Source organism: Mchenga conophoros, linkage group LG9 (assembly GCF_057382185.1).
Source record: "Mchenga conophoros isolate Kocher_MC1m ecotype Shallow Benthic linkage group LG9, M_conophoros_male_GT1.1, whole genome shotgun sequence".
Classification (NCBI taxonomy): domain Eukaryota; kingdom Metazoa; phylum Chordata; class Actinopteri; order Cichliformes; family Cichlidae; genus Mchenga; species Mchenga conophoros.
In genome coordinates this window covers 20897749-20916351 of record NC_140534.1, presented here as the reverse complement: position 1 = coordinate 20916351, position 18603 = coordinate 20897749, and the positions used below count along the sequence as shown (strand labels likewise).

General features: G+C 39.5%; 1 protein-coding gene across 7 annotated transcripts; it reads left to right on the top strand.

Annotated features, from left to right (window-relative positions):
- The first annotated feature begins 1169 nt into the window (after window positions 1-1169).
- LOC146567200 (poly(U)-binding-splicing factor PUF60-like) lies at window positions 1170-11517 on the top strand. Of its 7 annotated transcripts, none has more exons than XM_085286880.1 (12): window positions 1202-1330; window positions 1819-1915; window positions 2126-2221; window positions 4534-4623; window positions 5166-5216; window positions 6377-6538; window positions 6626-6718; window positions 8183-8396; window positions 8482-8714; window positions 9194-9308; window positions 10451-10698; window positions 10786-11517. In XM_085286880.1, exons 3-12 carry the CDS (start codon window positions 2144-2146, stop codon window positions 11083-11085), a joined length of 1584 nt encoding a protein of 527 aa, XP_085143006.1. In that variant the 5' UTR covers window positions 1202-1330; window positions 1819-1915; window positions 2126-2143; the 3' UTR covers window positions 11086-11517. The 7 variants fall into 7 exon arrangements, with proteins under 7 accessions (XP_085143003.1, XP_085143005.1, XP_085143004.1 ...); XM_085286881.1 differs by having other exon boundaries at window positions 1209-1271; XM_085286877.1 differs by lacking the exon at window positions 1819-1915 and having other exon boundaries at window positions 1170-1271.
- Window positions 11518-18603: the final 7086 nt, after the last annotated feature.

Sequence of the window (18603 nt, the reverse complement as noted above, 5' to 3'; positions counted from 1 at the left end):
TTGATTTGCCAATCTCAAGGTGAGGCGACATAGGTTAAAATAAAAGAAAAAAAAATCTGCAGAGCCATAGTAGTATCTGCAGTAAAGATCTTTTCATACATTGTATACATTGTACCATAGGCAAAGTTGCCTCCATTTTTATAATTATTTTTTATCAATATTTTGTTCATTTCAAGGACTCTATTTTTGGAGTGAATTTTTATGTATCTATTGTATTATACATACATATTAAAAGTGAATCTCTGTCCAAAATATGCACTCTGTTTACTTCTTACTCACTATGATCATCATTCATCATTTTCCCCCAGTAATTAAGGTTACGATGTGTTTTTTTTTAAATTCCAATCCATTCTTCTTTTGCAGCATTTAAATAACCTTTAGCAGATTTGATGGTTTTGTTACAGACTTTAAAAAAAGTGTTTTGCTTTTCTTTCACAAATGTGGGGAATGTACAAAACAATGATGTCATGTTTTGTGACGAGGACCCAGACAGAGAGAGACTTTAATTTAAGAATCTTATGATTTAATAAAGAAATCTGCAGACTTGTACAGAGATGGTAAAATGATGATGACTGATAACGGAGATGAAGACAACAGATGACGAGGACAGGGAGGAACAGGGGTTTAAATGCACCAAGGAGACAGTCAGAGGGAACTCAGGACAACTGGAGACATTTAAGGATGCAGGGACTCACAGAGACAGGGAAGAAGTCTCGCTGTGACGAGTTAAGTTTATCTTGCCTGGCTGGCCAGCTCTCTGGGTGCTCCTGCTAAAGGTTTACCGGATAGATCATCGGACAGAGAAGCAACTGATGTAACAGTTAGTGTAATATAAATGCAGGAGAATATTTTTTTTAAAAATAAAATAAAATTACAAATTATGTTTATTGTGTTTAATTTAAGGAGATAGTGATTTGACCCTTACACATTGAATGTCAGTCCTCTAACCTGGATATACAGGACTGGCAAAATAGTGTTTATTCTTTAGGTTTTCTGGGATCTGGTCATTCTAGTGCTATCTAGCTAGAGTAATTGATTAAAAACAACACAATTGGAATGATATGATACATTAAATTATGAATAATGTCACAGAATAATAAATATAGCCTGAAGGTTGCATGGATAAAAGTGCGCATTAACTCCCGCCCCCCAACATCGCGAGAAATAGTGTTCTCGCGATATCTTTCATTGAAAATATGCAATTCTCGCGAGCGTTGACGTGTGCGGGCCTCTCCGAGAAGGTGTGCTTCATGGCAGTTACGGACACTGCGGTAAATAATTTCCTTGATAAAGAGGCACATTAACAGATTTCAGCTGTAGCGGTCGCTACGTAAGTAAAATGCGATGTATCTTAGTATTTAGGTGCACCGTGTGTTCTTTAAATTTGACGGCGTATCCTTGTGGAGAACGTGCAGATTAATTCACGCGCCATAGCAATGAATGCCTAGCATTAGCTAATATCAGCTAGCAGCAAAGATAACGCTATCTGAATAGAGACCAGGCCTTGCTAATCAATGCGGAGCTTCTTGTACTGATTGTGCCGTTGTAAGGTCATCCAAGTGCAACAAAGAGGTTGCAGTTAAGATTTATATATTCCTCAGTTAAAAAGTTCTTAGGGAAAGGTTGAACTTTAGCCCACTTACTACTACTTCACTCAGCTAACGTATACACAACGCGAGGCTAGCGTTCATGCGCATTACCCTGGCTCACTAAAGATCTGATCAAAGACGGCTGCTTATAGATGGAGTTCATTGTAAAATGATGCTAGCGCCCTGCTTTTGTTATTGTTAGTCTGAAGACGTTTTTTATTTCCCCTAGAAATTGTTGACTTGTTAAAGCTTCCCCATCAGTGCTCATCCCCTTGGGGGCTTTTCCGCCTCAGTCTGGTGGACCCAGCGATTAGCGGGTTGCGTAGGTAAGGAGCCCATCCAGTCCCGCCTGCTTTAAAAAAAAAAATCCGGGTGTATGTCCTTTAAATGTTGACCCATTTAGCGATATCCTGTTCATTTTGAGATGATGTAATTTCTCATTGAAATTAAGTGCGAATGAACAGTGTGCACGTGCAGGGGTTTACGCTCTTGTTTCTCAGTGTTTTGTTTAAAGTGCTCTGTTCTCTCGACTGCAGGGTGGTGAAGCTCTGACGATGGAGAATGGACAGGGCACGGGCTCCAAGCTTGGCCTGCCGCCTCTCACCCCAGAGCAGCAGGAGGCACTTCAGAGGGTAAGACGTTAAACTATCTGCTAGTGATCATGTTATAAACAAATGTCCGATGTAGGGGTGGGCGCTAGAGCCTCAAAATTAAATCACAATTTTTTGCAGTACTGGTTCTTATGATGAAAGAAACAAAAGCTGTGTATTTTTCATTCTTCTTTTCCAATGAAGCTGCAGTCACTGATGACACACTTCCTCATTTGAAGCGTGAATCTATTGAAACAAGGTGCCAGTGGCAGCATTATAGTGCAACAGTAATGACACAGCATAAGTCAAATGTAAGCACAAAAGTAGAAAATAAAATAACTGCTGAACTCCATATTTTAACAATAACTAAAGGAACTTAATCTTGTAACTCATCAGGAGCTGCACAATATTGGCACATAATAAAAGTGAAAAATATTTTCTGTCTGGGGTGTATCTTTGGTCGAGCTTTTTAACCAGCTGTTTAAAGCTATCCTTTTCCGCAATGGAACTGCATCAGTAATTTTCATTTTTCAATTTCCATATTCACAAGGGGTCAAACAGCAGATAGTGCTGCATGTTTGATTTGTCAGATTGTTACATTGCGAGGCGCATAAATGAATGACATTTGTACAGCAATCATATTGCGATATGACACTCTTTTTTTCTTTTTTTTCTTTTTTTAAATATTGTGGAAAATTTTAAACCCGTGTTATCCCAGATCATATACTATGGAAAAGGCCTAGTCCAATGTTGTTTTTCCTTTTCCACTACTCGCCCCCTGAACTAGATTTACTGGCCCTTTAAATATATTTTTACAGGCACAAAAGGAAACAAAACCTCATCTGCAAAGTAATCAATCACTTCAGCTTTTAAATAGTTCATTACACCCCCTAGACTCATCGCTGCATGGTGCCGTCGCTGCGACATAGAGATGAGGTCGCTGCTGTCAGCTTGCATCAGAGTTTTATTTTCATCTTGTTCTTAATTCATCATCTTTATCACTTTGTCAAATAAAAGTTAGTTGACGGGAGTAGCAGAAAATACTATAATTAATTTTTAACTTAATTCTTTACTGCTGTTGTGTTATCATTTTTATTGAGGAAGAACACGTCATTCTTGGCCTTAATCTTCTAATGTTTAACAGCCTCTTTACTTCTGTAATGTTTCTTTTCATGTGAAACTTGCCATAAACCAGTTATTAAACCAAACCAGTAACTTGCAGTTAGCAACAGGTAATGTGCTATTAATTTGAAATTTATTAACACTGGTTATGAAAATTTTAGATTTTTGTTTTTAAAGTTACCTCAACTATACCACATTAAGCACAGGGATATGTCTACTTGCAATACTTTTATTTCTTTTATGTCACATAAAACCCAACTTTCATAACTTTTAGTAGGAGATTAGAAGCCCCTTTCAGATGTTGAATGCGTTACCATGTGGGCTTCATCTGTCTGTTAACATGACTGAATTCAGACAGTGCTACAAACTTTATGGGACAAACCACAATACACCAAAAGACCTGTAATGAATTAGGTTTTAGTTTAATGACTCAAGTCAGATCCTGTTGGTTCTTAAAGGAATGTCAGTCTTCTTCTTTTGGCTAATTTTAAATAAGATATTAATGAAGTTACAGCTGTTGTTCTTCATGGTTAAACATGTGCCAATCTACCTGAAATCTTAAGGCACATCAGATAGGAGCCATTGATTTTGCTGCGGTTTCAAGATCAAGCAGTATGCAGTCAGACTTTAAGTGATACACCTGTTATTGGCTCTCTTTTACTAAGGGTTCCTGTAGTTACTTATAGGAAATAGTGGCTGTAATGTAAAGGTGTGTCTGAAAGAGCTACAGATGGCCGATACCAAAGTGTTTAATGTGCTTTTTAACTGTATGCATATTAATATCCAAGACTGAAAGTAGAAAAAGTAGCTTTTATGTGGGTGGATGAAACTATTACATCCCCGTATTTAAAATGATTTATCCCCAAATCTGACTAAAATTTGCAAAAAGAAGTTTCTAGAAGTCAAATATGCCAATGAACAATGAAACATCAAGAACAACCAGACTTTCCAGCATTTCAAGTATTTATCTTAACTGCACCATCTGCAAATATCTCCCAAAACCTGCAGTTATTCAACTGTTTCTAAACTGCAAATAATTAGTTTATTATTATATGGGAAATCCTGTTTTGTTTTGGGGTTTTTTGTTTTTTCCTCTTATTATACTTTTTAAAAATGTAGGATTAAATGAAAGTTTGGATTTTAGCCTAGTTTTTGCATGCCGTGTCACATAGATGAACTGATCTTTTATTCATCTGTGGAATTTACATGTAATTTCGCTTCTCCTCTCCCAGGCTAAGAAGTATGCCATGGAGCAAAGTATTAAGAGTGTGTTGGTGAAGCAGACCATCGCCCATCAGCAGCAACAGCTCACCAACCTCCAGGTGAGATGTGTGAAACTATCTGGTAATGTGCCAAACAAAATCTTTGTTGTGCATGTGTCACCTGTGAGTCTTGACTGTAGACAGAATATCATAGTCTTTTCTCGCACTGGTAATTCAGCCATCTCTACTGTCACAAGTCGGTTTGGGCTTAGCTCTTTGGGAAGTCTTGCCTTTCTTCTACCACGTGCTGTGAAAAAGAACGCATGTGTAGACCTTTTGCCCTTTGCTTTTGCCTTTTGTTCTCTTTCAGATGGAGACGATCATCATGAAGGCTTTGGTTATCATGTTAAATGCTTTGCACTTTTAAAGGGAACTTGCTTGTATTTGTTTATTGCTGTGTGGTGAGCTATAATTTAGCTAAAGGAGGTAAATCCTCTCTGTATATTGTTTAGAGGGAGGGTCTGATTATAGTGTAAGCCTTACTGCTTTTGTCTATTTAGCAAAGCAATGACCTTTTAAAAAAAAAAAGAAAGAAAGAAAAGCAAAGCTAAGGGATATCTAACCTACTTTTCAGCACTTTTTTCATCTTTACTGTCTTTCAGATGGCAGCAGTGACAATGGGCTTTGGAGATCCTCTCTCACCTTTACAATCGGTCAATAGATTATTAAATTTTTTTTTTTCTGTGCGCATTCCCAATGGAAAGGACTGTTACCCTTCTTTTACTGTTGCAATAGCAACAGTCCCTGCCTTTTTTCCTAACCAAAGAATGCATATTTTATAAGAAAACATGGCTTTCAACACCTAACGTACCTGCGACTTTACTGCAATCTCTTCTGAGATGACTGACTGTTGTTAATTGTCGAAGCGCTTCCTTTGCTTTCTTGCGTTGCAGTGGGATATTTTGTTTGTGTATTTTTTATTATTTTTTTAAAAGAAGAAGATAGAAAAAAGGCTGTTTAAAACACTTTAAATGGCTTTTATAGGACTTTATTGGAGGTTTGTAAATGTGAGAAAAGTCACGTCTTTTTGAAAAATATGCATTTGCTCATTTTACAAAACAAAAAAAGCAAAGCTCTTGGCATGGGACAAAAGAGGGATAGCAATCCCTTTAATGGACCAAAATGAGAGAAATTGTGGGACAGGGCTATTTTTTGGCCATCTCAAAGTCAAGCTCTTTTTTTCTGTTAAATGAACAAGTCATCTTCCCTCGATGTTATACTTTACGAACTTATTTTTGTTGGTGACACAGTGAAAGTTAAGAGAAGCAGTAAAGGCGTCAGTAAAACAGAGCAGCTTTCAGGGATTAAAGCGCCCCTCACCTTAGACTTGAGAAGAAAGTTTCAAATGCTTTCATCAAGACTTTGTATGGATTTCGTTTGAACTCCACGATTACTTTTGTTACCTTACTTGCATCCCCGGACTACAGGTCAGTTACTGAAGCCAAAATTTTTGTGAGGGCTGTGCATGTCAATCACATCAATGTGTTTTCCTCCATATGTCTGTTCAGTAGTAACAGAATAGAGGACATACTGTAATCGCCTCTGATGACATCAGTGTTTTTTTGTTTTTGTTTTCTTTTTATAAATGTTAATATTTTTCCCACAAAGTTCTGTCCATTGCAGTATCCCATTATTACCCTATTTACCTGTCCAGACCCCCCTTTACTTGGAATTGGCCTCTAACAATTTTGGGGAAAGCAAGCACAGTAGAAAATACACATATATTCTTTCTGTGTGTGTGTATGTGTGTTTGTTTCTCCTCCTTTCTTTTACTCTCTAATGCTTATTATGTCTTGTTTCCCTTGGTTGGTAGGTGGCAGCTCAGAGGCAGCGCGCTCTAGCGATCATGTGTCGGGTGTATGTGGGCTCCATATACTATGAGCTTGGTGAGGACACCATCAGACAGGCTTTTGCCCCGTTTGGTCCAATCAAGAGCATTGACATGTCTTGGGATTCGGTTACAATGAAACACAAGGTCAGTGCTGAACTTTGACTTGAGACGTGGCGTAGATTGCAAAGAAAGTGTGTGCAGGTTATTCTTGACCTTTGTCTGACAATGCAGGGATTTGCCTTTGTGGAGTATGATGTACCAGAGGCTGCTCAGCTGGCCCTGGAGCAGATGAACTCAGTCATGCTGGGAGGACGAAACATTAAGGTATGTTGGTGTGGAGAAAAACATCTTTTAAGTGCTTAAGATCATGTGGACAGAGTTTGAATAGTTGGATACACCTGGGCAGGATTTCTGTCATAAAAGCTGTTAAGATCCAGTAGCTATACAGCAGTATCATTATGAATATTTTAAAACATTCAGAAAGCAAGACAAGAAATACTGCTCCTCTTATCGATACACATGGTTATCCATATCCAGACTTTTATTTTATTTTAATGCATATATATGTTGCAGTTAAGCAAAAAAAACTTGCAGGGAAAGAAGGGTGTTTGGCTTTACTGTTAGCTTCCTTTATGAAGAACAGGTCTGGAACAGACCAATGTCTGATTGTATTGTTGCAACCCTAGTTATAAGTGAACAGGTAAAAGTGTATCGAGACTCAACATTTCCATGTGTTTATTTTATTTTTTTATTCTTTCATAACTTCATAGTTTTTTCCCAAGCTGTTTTTAGGACTGATGGCCCGCCGGTCGGGTAATACACTGGTGGGAACCCTACTGGTATTTAGATTACTTCCTGCCATTAGGAATATGAAGTCCTGATATGCAAAATTGCTTAAATGTATAATCTCAGTCACTTTATTTAAGTGAAAACACTAATTTGTGATTGTGCTTGTGTTTTTGTTAATTTTCAGGTGCGTGTTGTATGAATGAAGATGCGTGTGTAGTTTTTTTGTTTGTTTGTTTTTTTGTGTGTGTCAGTGCGCAAGTGTGTGTTGGCCTTCCATGATGCCATCAAGGCTTGTGTTAGTGACCAAGTGACCAGTGGGATGCCTAGCAGCAAATAACATCGCTCTGTGCCCATGGACTGCTGATGATGGGTTGCGTCTGGTTGGTGTTACTTGGCCGCCCCATCTGTAGTACAGATCCTAGTCTCCCTCAGACGCTCGTCTTACTCGGGGAGCTCAGTTCTTTTGCAAAGGAGAGTCTGTGCAGCGCTAGCACCAAATATTCAATGCGTTCCTTTAGCCACTAGTTCAGACTGCAGAAATGTTGTGTTTTTAATACAAAGTGTAGTTTCTCTATAATAGTATTACAGCTATTTACAGGACCGGATTTGCATTGTAAATGAGTTGATATTTGACACCCTTATAGTCAGGTTCTTTTTAATTATTGATCCTCAGCTAGTAGATGTCTTTTTGTAATATCTGGCTTTTAAAGAAAGAAAGAAAGAAAGAGAGAGAGAGAGTTAAGTTTGATTTGGTTATTCTTTTGTCTAATGATTAATGTAATCAGTATTTTATCCTTGAAATTTTCTCCTGTTGGGAAAATGCTATAGTGTTTTGTAATTTAAAAAAACACTTATTAGAGGAGACGAGTGGCTTTGACTGAGCTTGGTGGCTGGTGAAAGTAAGCCTTGCAGGGACATAGAGCTTTGTGGTAGGTGCGTTCTCAGGTAATGCAGTAAAGGCTTTACTCAGTAGCCCTGGTGGTTTGATCTGTGCTATAGGTTGGGCGGCCAAGTAACATCGGTCAGGCGCAACCCATCATCGACCAGCTGGCAGAAGAGGCGCGTGCTTATAACAGGATCTACGTGGCGTCCGTCCACCCTGATCTGTCAGATGACGACATCAAGAGTGTGTTTGAGGCCTTTGGAAGGATCAAGTCATGCACGTTAGCCAGAGACCCCACCACAGGGCGACACAGAGGCTTTGGCTTCATTGGTGAGCTTGGGGGGGTGTCGCATTCTCTCGTACCTTCGTGTTGCTATAAATCTGCTACTAACTGCGGTTTTTATTTCCTTTACAGAGTATGAAAAGCCTCAGTCAGCCCTGGACGCCGTGTCTTCTATGAACCTGTTTGACCTGGGTGGTCAGTACCTGCGGGTGGGCAAAGCAGTAACGCCTCCCATGCCCTTACTGACCCCCACGACCCCAGGTGGTTTGCCACCTGCTGCAGCTGTGGCTGCAGCGGCAGCCACTGCTAAAATAACAGCCCAGGCAAGTATGAATCCCTTCCAAAGGGATTTAATGGCCTTCCAGGTAAATATGACACAGAACTAGCTAGCTATGACACCAGTACAGATAACATTAGCATTTGTACTTAGAGAAGGCCACTTTGTTGTCAGTTTATTATTGGTATTATTAAAAATTAAAAATGTAACCTTATTTTAATGCAGTTTGACGTCTTCAAAACTCAAACAGAACCTATAAACACGGTGAAAGACTCATTTGTTTTTATATGCTGTATATATGTTAACCTGAGTGGTAAAAGTTCCTCACCTTTACTGATTAGCAAAGCTCTTCCTTGTATAATGTCATAATTTTAAAAGTTTAGCATCACTGCTTAGATATTTTTGACTTGCTAAGAATACTTAATTACTTTTTAACCTCGATTCTCATTGAAGAGAGGCAATGTTGAGTTGATTGTTTGCCATGTTGTGTGATTGTTGACTGTGCTGCCTTGTGTTGTGTTCTGTGTGTTTCCTTTGCCTAATGTCTTCGGCCCCCCCTCTTTTAAGGAGGCTGTAGCTGGCGCGTCAGTCTTAGGAGCGTTAACTGCACCTCAACTTCTCAGTCAGCAAATGGGAATACCTCAGGCTGTTATGGCTGCCCAGGCACCAGGGGTCATCACAGGTATGCACCAAGACATGAGCAAGTCCTCTTTTTGTGCTAAAGAAATGGTTTTAATTTAACTTAGTTGTGCTGTTAAAAACATACAGCTTTAAAGACAGTGAACACACTGTTAGTTTGAACACTTTTAACTGCATGGCATCTGGAAAATGAGAAAATCAGAAGTGGCTGTAAACTTGCTTTCCTGTGAGAGTTATCTTAGTGACTTCATGTCTCACCTACACTTGAACTTCAAGTGACCCAGTGGCATCAGCCTTGTTTATTTGTGCCGTTGTAATATTTTTAGTCATGACAGTATTTCCTGCCATGAATTTATTAATCTGTTTCTCCTATAACTTTTTATACTTTACAGGAATTGGCTCATTGGTGTAATATGGATAATGGAAAATTGTGTGAGGTTGTTTGTGACCTCCTAATTGGGCATTTTAAGTATTTTGAGCTCTGAACTTTTCCGCATAAAATATTTTAAAACAGATGGATGAAAGGGTGAAACGGCTATAATAATTCATAGGTTTTTTGTTTTCTTTAACAGATGATCTAATACATTTCATAATACAAATAAGACCCTAATTTAAACAGGAAGTATTCCTGTATAAATGACTCTGTTACAGCAGTCACAAAAATAAGGGGTTGAAGCTCCTTCAATCAAGTGGACTAAAGGAGAACGGCGCGTTAAATTTTCAAATGATGGATTTTGTGTAGTGATGTCAGCATTAATCTCATTAAAATGATGTTAACACCATAACCGCATTAACGCAGCAAATCTCCGTTAGCGGGTTAGCGTCAACGTGTTAGCGCGGTTAGCTCATTGACGCCGTCCAGCCCCACGCACGGGGTGATCTGCCCTAACTCGCTTACTGAAATTTATGGCGTTAACTTCATTTTAACGAGATTAACGCCGACAGCACTAATTTTGTGGTAGAAATTTCAATAAATGAACCACATTTTCATTAGTCAAATTCAATTAGTCTGACATCTACCCTGGTGACTTGGTACTGTGTGTAATTTTTTGTTTGTGAGTTTTTCTGGTTGATATTTTTGACGTTGAGTTGATGTTATAGATGATAGGATTGTCTTATCCAGGACTAATAGTTGTACTGTGGACCTGCCCATTGTCACTGACTGTGTCTGCCTTCCCTGGAAAGGTGTGACTCCAGTGCGTCCTACCATACCAATGGTTCCCCAGGTCGGTCTTGTGAACCCCGTGCTCGCGTCACCGCCAGTGCTGTCTAATCAGGCTGGTGGCTCCAACCAACAAGAGAAGAAAGAGGAGAAAGAAGAGACGCTTCAGGATGGTACAGGGCAGGAGATGCTGAGTGATCAGGAGCACATGAGCATCTCAGGCAGCAGTGCGAGACACATGGTGATGCAGAAACTGCTTCGAAAATCAGAGGTGATTTTATTTTTTTAATCTAGGAACACTTATTTACTTCCTTATCATCACTTGTGTTTACTTTATTCCTGTCCTTCTACTCTGCAGTCCACAGTGATGGTGCTTCGAAATATGGTCGGACCAGAGGACATTGATGATGACCTGGAGGGCGAGGTGACGGAAGAGTGCGGGAAGTTCGGCTCCGTGAACAGAGTCATCATATACCAGGAAAAGCAAGGAGAAGAGGAGGATGCAGATATCATTGTCAAAATCTTTGTAGAGTTTTCCATGGCCTCTGAGATGAACAAAGCTATCCAGGCACTCAACGACCGCTGGTTCGGGGGTCGCAAAGTTGTCGCCGAAGTGTATGACCAAGACCGTTTCAACAGCAGTGACCTCTCTGCATAAAGTGTCGGAAATGGCTCACCAGCACCCATCTCCCATAACTGTCGCCCCAAACCCATCTCAGCCACAGTCACTGCAGCTAAAGATGCGGGCCTCTGAAACCTATTATGGTCTCCTCTTTGTTTTTGTTTTTTTGTTTTTTAAAATTGCTGTTGATATTAATGTTAAAAGCTCCATTTGGGAGATTCATTAAGACATTTCTGTGTCAGATTTTGTTTTTCTTTTTTTTTTTTCTTTATTTTTGCTTTGTGATCTGTGAAGACTCCCTTTTGGTGCAAGTTTTGAATTTTTGTAATCCAATCTGGTAAAAGTTTAAAAGAAAAAATTAGTTTTTGTTTTCTTGCTTTTAGCCCCTTTTATTTTCTTTCCTGAAATTGCCGAACATGTAAAACACTTTTTCTTTGTACAATAAAGGTTATTGTTTGTCCACAAAAAGTGTGGCGTTTATAATCTTGTAGCAGCGTAACTCAATTTATTTAGATGTATGAATAATTTCTTATTCAGTTGCTCATTAAGCCATTAAGTACAAAAAGGCAGCTACAACTGCTGGTCTAAACGAAGCAAGATTACTTATGCAATTATGTAATTATATATTAATTATTAGCAAGATACATTATGTCAGCTAAGTCAAGTTCAAAGCTGGAAGGTGCCTTTGTTTTCAAGGGCTCGATCACTATGGTAACCCATGCTGACCATATAACCTGGTTCAGAGTAGGTTATGTTCAGATTTGGGTCTAAAATTTGATTCAAATGCCACATTTACATTAATTTTATTTACAATACACTAAAAGTAATGTGTAGGGTTTTTTTTTTTTTGTTGTTTTTTATTTGGGGGTTCTGTCAAGCTAGCTAAGCTTTAGCTGGATTGACTTTTTTCCCCATTCATATTATGTTTTGAGCCACATGCTGCCTAAACTGATCTCGATAAAACCACTGCACAAGATATTTTCTGCTCTCTTTAGTATAAAGAAGTATTCATAGTCAGGGCTACATCAGTAAAAAGCCATATAAATATGTGCAGAGATTTTGCAAGTAAGCAAAAACTATTTAAAATTTTAAGATTCAAAAACCTTTTCTAGGTCTAGAAATACTTTTAACTCTACTAGACTTTTTCACTCGTGTAGTGAGACTGGCATCTGTGCAAAATGAATAACATTTTATATTTATTTATTGAATTTTAAACTGGAGTAGTTAGTGACTTTGTGCAATTTTCTCCCATTGAAAAACCATCCAGTGGGCTGAACTGAACTTTGGCAGGCTGGTTGTGGCCCCTGGTGGCATCGTGGGCCTACAGTAGTGGTTGGTTTTCAGACCTGAAACACACAGGATCAGAGAGTAGTAAAATCTTTTTGGTGTTTTCAGGAAAGAGTGTGTGATTTCACATGATGCCATGGTTAAATTGTTTGGGGATAGAAATAAGACTCATTGGTTGTAAAATTGCGCAATATTAACATTTTATTGCTCAGAATTGCCCTCAGGCAGCCCCATGTCCAGTAAACGTTTCATGAATGAGGGCGTGGAAGTCACTGCCAGGCATCAGTTTAAGGTTAGGCTTCCTTTTCTAACACATAGTTTCAAGAGCACATGATGGAAAACGGAAGCAAGATTATTAGCTTTAGAAATCTTGTGTATAAAGGTGTGCAGAAGTCTTTCATTATGACAGCGATAAGTGGTTTGGACAAAAGGTTTTGAGCATGAAGTGAAAAAAAGGGGGTCTTTAAAGATTACTTCTTTGGTTATTGAAACTGTACATATCTACATCTGCGTGATAGTCAAATGATATCTTGATAGGTAGTCCTCAATCTAAATCACTATGCAGATATATTTCAAGTCTTTTTCTTCTTCTTTCAGCTGTTTCCTTTAGAGTCACCAAAGCAGGTATTGTCAGTTCTGCGATATGTACAGAACAAACACAGGATCAAAATATGATCTAGTTGTACTGTGTGCAACTAGAAAGAATTAATAATAAAATAAAATAGAAAGCTGTAACAATATGACATAAAACACAGTGGGATGCAAAAGTTTGGGCAACCTTGTTAATAGTCATTTTCCTGTATAAATCGTTGGTTGTTACAATAAAAAATGTCAGTTAAATATATCATATAGGAGACACACACAGTGATATTTGAGAAGTGAAATTAAGTTTATTGGATTTACAGAAAGTGTGCAATAATTGTTTAAACAAAATCAGGCAGGTTCATAAATTTGGGCACTGCTGTCATTTTATTGATTCCAAAACCTTTAGAACTAATTATTGGAACTCAAATTGGCTTGGTAAGCTCAGTGACCCCTGACCTACATACACAGGTCAATCCAATAATGAGAAAGAGTATTTAAGGGGGTCAATTGTAAGTTTCCCTCCTCTTTTAATTTTCTCTGAAGAGTAGCAACATGGGGGTCTCAAAGCAACTCTCAAATGACCTGAAGACAAAGATTGTTCACCATCATGGTTCAGGGGAAGGATACAGGAAGCAGTCTCAGAGATTTAAGCTGTCTGTTTCCACCGTTAGGAACATATTAAGAAAATGGAAGACCACTCAGTTCAAGTTAAGGCTCGAAGTGGCAGACCGAGAAAAATCTCAGATAGACAGAAGCGATGACTGGTGAGAACAGTCAGAGTCAACCCACAGACCAGCAGCAAAGATCTACAACATCATCTTGCAGCAGATGGAGTCACTGTGCATTGTTCAACCATTCGGCGCACTTTACACAAGGAGATGCTGTGTATGAGAGTGATGCAGAGGAAGCTTTTTCTCCGCCCACAGCACAAACAGAGCCGCTTGAGGTATGCTAAAGCACATTTGGACAAGCCAGCTTCATTCTGGAATAAGGTGCTGTGGACTGATCAAACTAAAACTGAGTTATTTGGGCATAACAAGGGGTGTTATGTCATTCCAAGAAAAACACCTGCTACCTACAGTAAAATATGGTGCTGGTTCCATCATGCTGTGGGGCTGTGTGGCCACTGCAGGGACTGGGAATCTTGTCAAAGTTGAGGGACACATGGATTCCACTCAGTATCAGCAGATTCTGGAGACCAATGTCCAGGAATCAGTGACAAAGCTGAAGCTGCGCCGGGGCTGGATCTTTCAACAAGACAACGACCCGAAACACTGCTCAAAATCCACTAAGGCATTCATGCAGAGGAACAAGTACAACGCTCTGGAACGGCCATCTCAGTCCCCAGACCTGAATGTTATTGAAAATCTGTGGTGTGAGTTAAAGAGAGCTGTCCATGCTCGGAAGCCATCAACCTGAATGAACTAGAGATGTTTTGTAAAGAGGAATGGTCCAAAATACCTTCAACCACAATCCAGACTCTCATTGGAACATACAGGAAGCGTTTAAACGCTATTCCGTTTATTTCAATCATTAATGCTTAAACATGCAAATCATGCTTTAAACTTCTCACTGGTTCTCTAAAAAAGTCTGGGAACTTTTGGGTCATTACAAGCTTAAGTTTTACCATACCTAAATTATTAAACACACAAATAAAGTCATAGAATATTCATAAAACCATTGTTTGATGTTAAAACTCATCTTCCCCCTTTTTGACACACTCCCATGTGTCAATTCACCTGGAGCTAGAAATTAAAAGAAAAGGTTAGTGACATCATATCTCAGAAAGTATCAGAAATTCTCCTCTCGAGTATCGTTGCCCCAGTCTTGTCATCCTGTGTTAGGAAATGAAATCAGTGTAGTTATTATGTTAAATCTGTTAAACTCCTGGCTCCGCCCAGAGCCTGCATCTGCACAATTGCCTAGAAACAAAACCTGTATTAATATGAACTTCACATTTGAAACGTCGTTTTTTTTTTCGCCACTGTTTTTCCCTCACTGACCACAGCAGGGGAACCTATGTCTTGATTCAGCCATGAATCCAGCTCACCTGATTCATCACTGAGCCCAACCGTCACTGGCATCTGATAGTGCTGCACTGCATGTTTTTCCCTTGATGTCACTATTTTCAATGTGTTAAGGAGTGAATAGTGAACTTCTTTTAATGGTGTGTTTAATTAATTTGATTTAATAACTTGTGACCTTTGAGTCCCTTCCTTGCAAGAATTATGGCCAATGACGGAAATGTATGTATTACATTTAAGATTGGAAAACAATGTCAATGCCACAAACGTGAGTTGTCATATACATCTGTGAGTTAATCTGCACAACCGTGTGCACATGTGCTCTGTGCATGTACACACACAAAGAATTGACCTTCGTTCCTTAAATTTGTAGCATTGCCTCTGTGCTGCCTGATGGTGCTCAGTGGCTTTTGCTTCTTGCTTTTAAATCAGATGTCACTCTCAACATAAACACAAGCTACAGCAGCCAAGCAGTCTTAGCTGAGGAAACAAAGATACATTTCCTCATTTAATGTAAAATATTGTGGTGATGTTATGTTATATTAGGCAGGCAGCTGCCCAAATAACACTGTGACAATCAAAAGTACAGGGAGTGCAGAATTATTAGGCAAATGAGTATTTTGTCCACATCATCCTCTTCATGCATGTTGTCTTACTCCAAGCTGTATAGGCTCGAAAGCCTACTACCAATTAAGCATATTAGGTGATGTGCATCTCTGTAATGAGAAGGGGTGTGGTCTAATGACATCAACACCCTATATCAGGTGTGCATAATTATTAGGCAACGTCCTTTCCTTTGGCAAAATGGGTCAAAAGAAGGACTTGACAGGCTGAAAGTGGCATTGGTTTTGGTGCCATAAATAGTCAAAAATAGTGAGATATCTTGCAGAGGGATGCAGCAGTCTCAAAATTGCAAAGCTTCTGAAGCGTGATCATCGAACAATCAAGCGTTTCATTCAAAATAGTCAACAGGGTCGCAAGAAGCGCGTGGAAAAACCAAGGCACAAAATAACTGCCCATGAACTGAGAAAAGTCAAGCGTGCAGCTGCCAAGATGCCACTTGCCACCAGTTTGGCCATATTTCAGAGCTGCAACATCACTGGAGTGCCCAAAAGCACAAGGTGTGCAATACTCAGAGACATGGCCAAGGTAAGAAAGGCTGAAAGACGACCACCACTGAACAAGACACACAAGCTGAAACGTCAAGACTGGGCCAAGAAATATCTCAAGACTGGTTTTTCTAAGGTTTTATGGACTGAAATGAGAGTGAGTCTTGATGGGCCAGATGGATGGGCCCGTGGCTGGATTGGTAAAGGGCAGAGAGCTCCAGTCTGACTCAGACGCCAGCAAGGTGGAGGTGGAGTACTGGTTTGGGCTGGTATCATCAAAGATGAGCTTGTGGGGCCTTTTCGGGTTGAGGATGGAGTCAAGCTCAACTCCCAGTCCTACTGCCAGTTCCTGGAAGACACCTTCTTCAAGCAGTGGTACAGGAAGAAGTCTGCATCCTTCAAGAAAAACATGATTTTCATGCAGGACAATGCTCCATCACACGCGTCCAAGTACTCCACAGCGTGGCTGGCAAGAAAGGGTATAAAAGAAGAAAAACTAATGACATGGCCACCTTGTTCACCTGATCTGGACCCCATTGAGAACCTGTGGTCCATCATCAAATGTGAGATTTACAAGGAGGGAAAACAGTACACCTCTCTGAACAGTGTCTGGGAGGCTGTGGTTGCTGCTGCACGCAATGTTGATGGTGAACAGATCCAAACACTGACAGAATCCATGGATGGCAGGCTTTTGAGTGTCCTTGCAAAGAAAGGTGGCTATATTGGTCACTGATTTGTTTTTGTTTTGTTTTTGAATGTCAGAAATGTATATTTGTGAATGTGGAGATGTTATATTGGTTTCACTGGTAAAAATAAATAATTGAAATGGGTATATATTTGTTTTTTGTTAAGTTGCCTAATAATTATGCACAGTAATAGTCACCTGCACACACAGATATCCCCCTAAAATAGCTAAAAGTAAAAACAAACTAAAAACTACTTCCAAAAACATTCAGCTTTGATATTAATGAGTTTTTTGGGTTCATTGAGAACATGGTTGTTGTTCAATAATAACATTATTCCTCAAAAATACAACTTGCCTAATAATTCTGCACTCCCTGTATATCTATTTTGAACGCCTCAGCTGGAAAAAATTCAAAATGGTTTATAAAGTTGGCCACAGGTCTGTATGTAAATGGCAGTTAAAACATTGCTTCATATTTGGATATGTATGATGTTAGTTTCTAAAATACTAAAAAATGTGTTTATTAACAAAGTAAACTAAAAATAGACATTATTAAATTTTATACTTTTAACTACTGAATTGAACATAATATGAAATAATGTGTTTCCACTGTGGGAATGATGGATCCAATGACAAATAACTTTCAGATTAGTAAAGCTATATTTTTAATTTTTCTAGTTTTCCATTTCTGTTTAGATGATTTATATTTATATTTAAAATGAACAGGATCATAACAAAATAACACCACTGCAAGTGTAACAAAAATATGTTGAAATCAAATGGTATGTTATTTGAAATCAATATGAAACAATGACACATGCATTTTATCCAATTTTTTTATTTATTTAATTTTTCCCAATTGTCCAAATTAGTCTGTGATTTGTCTTATTGTCCAACAAATCATATTTATATACAAATATATGTGACTCTCAAATATGATTTAAATGGATCATTCCTCACTTGATGACGAATTATCCATTTAAATATTTGCAGAGTCCTAAACTTGATGCCAGTGAACTTATCAGCGGTTGGTTTTTAAAGAAAAAAGCCCAAAAAATCCCCTATGAGCAAGCACTTGGCGACGGTGGGGAGGAAAAACTCCCTTTTAAAGGGGAGAAACCTCCGACAGAACCAGGCTCAGGAAGGGGTGGCCATCTGTCGCTGCCGAGTGGGCTTAAAATGTTCACTGTCCATCCTCCTTCTGACAGGAACTTCCTACAGACCAGGTATGAAGGATGCCTGAGTGGACATACAAAACTCACAAGTTCCTGGCTCTCACGGCTCCTATGCAGAGGGTTAGTCGAAGACGGAGAGGCATCGCGAGGGGCGTCGGGGGACGGGGGACTGTGCCTCACTGCCCTCCCCTTCTCCAAGAAACCCGTCTTCAACAGAGTCGAGAGAGCTGGGAACTTGTGAGGTGTGCATGTCCTGGTGAGCCTCCACCTTTTATAGGTGGGTGCAGCCTCGACTGTACAGAGACAGACCAGACCAGCTGCACCACACAGACACTTCAAACCTAATCTGAGTACAAAAAACACATACATACATACATACACACAGACACAGACACAAACATACATCTCACCATTAAAAAAAAATAGGGTTCCTTTACAATGTCAGAAGGAGGAAGGCACTAAGGCACCGCCTTCCGCCCCTCGACGCCCTCGCGGTGCCCCCTCCTTCTGACAGGAACTTCCTACAGACCAGGTATGAAGGATGCCTGAGTGGACATACAAAACTCACAAGTTCCTGGCTCTCACAGCTCCTATGCAGAGGGTTAGTCGAAGACGGAGGGGCATCGCGAGGGGCGTCGGGGGACGGGGGACTGTGCCTCACTGCCCTCCCCTTCTCCAAGAAACCCGTC

What these genes read in the sequence shown, in the direction of transcription:
- LOC146567200 (XM_085286877.1), top strand. Translation starts at nt 1,197, where the DNA reads ATGCAATTCTCGCGAGCGTTGACGTGTGCGGGCCTCTCCGAGAAGGTG. An exon ending in AGCAGGAGGCACTTCAGAGG is followed by an intron (nt 2,222 to 4,533) that starts GTAAGACGTTAA and finishes CTCCTCTCCCAG; the next exon opens with GCTAAGAAGTATGCCATGGA. An exon ending in GGGATTTAATGGCCTTCCAG is followed by an intron (nt 8,715 to 9,193) that starts GTAAATATGACA and finishes CCCTCTTTTAAG; the next exon opens with GAGGCTGTAGCTGGCGCGTC.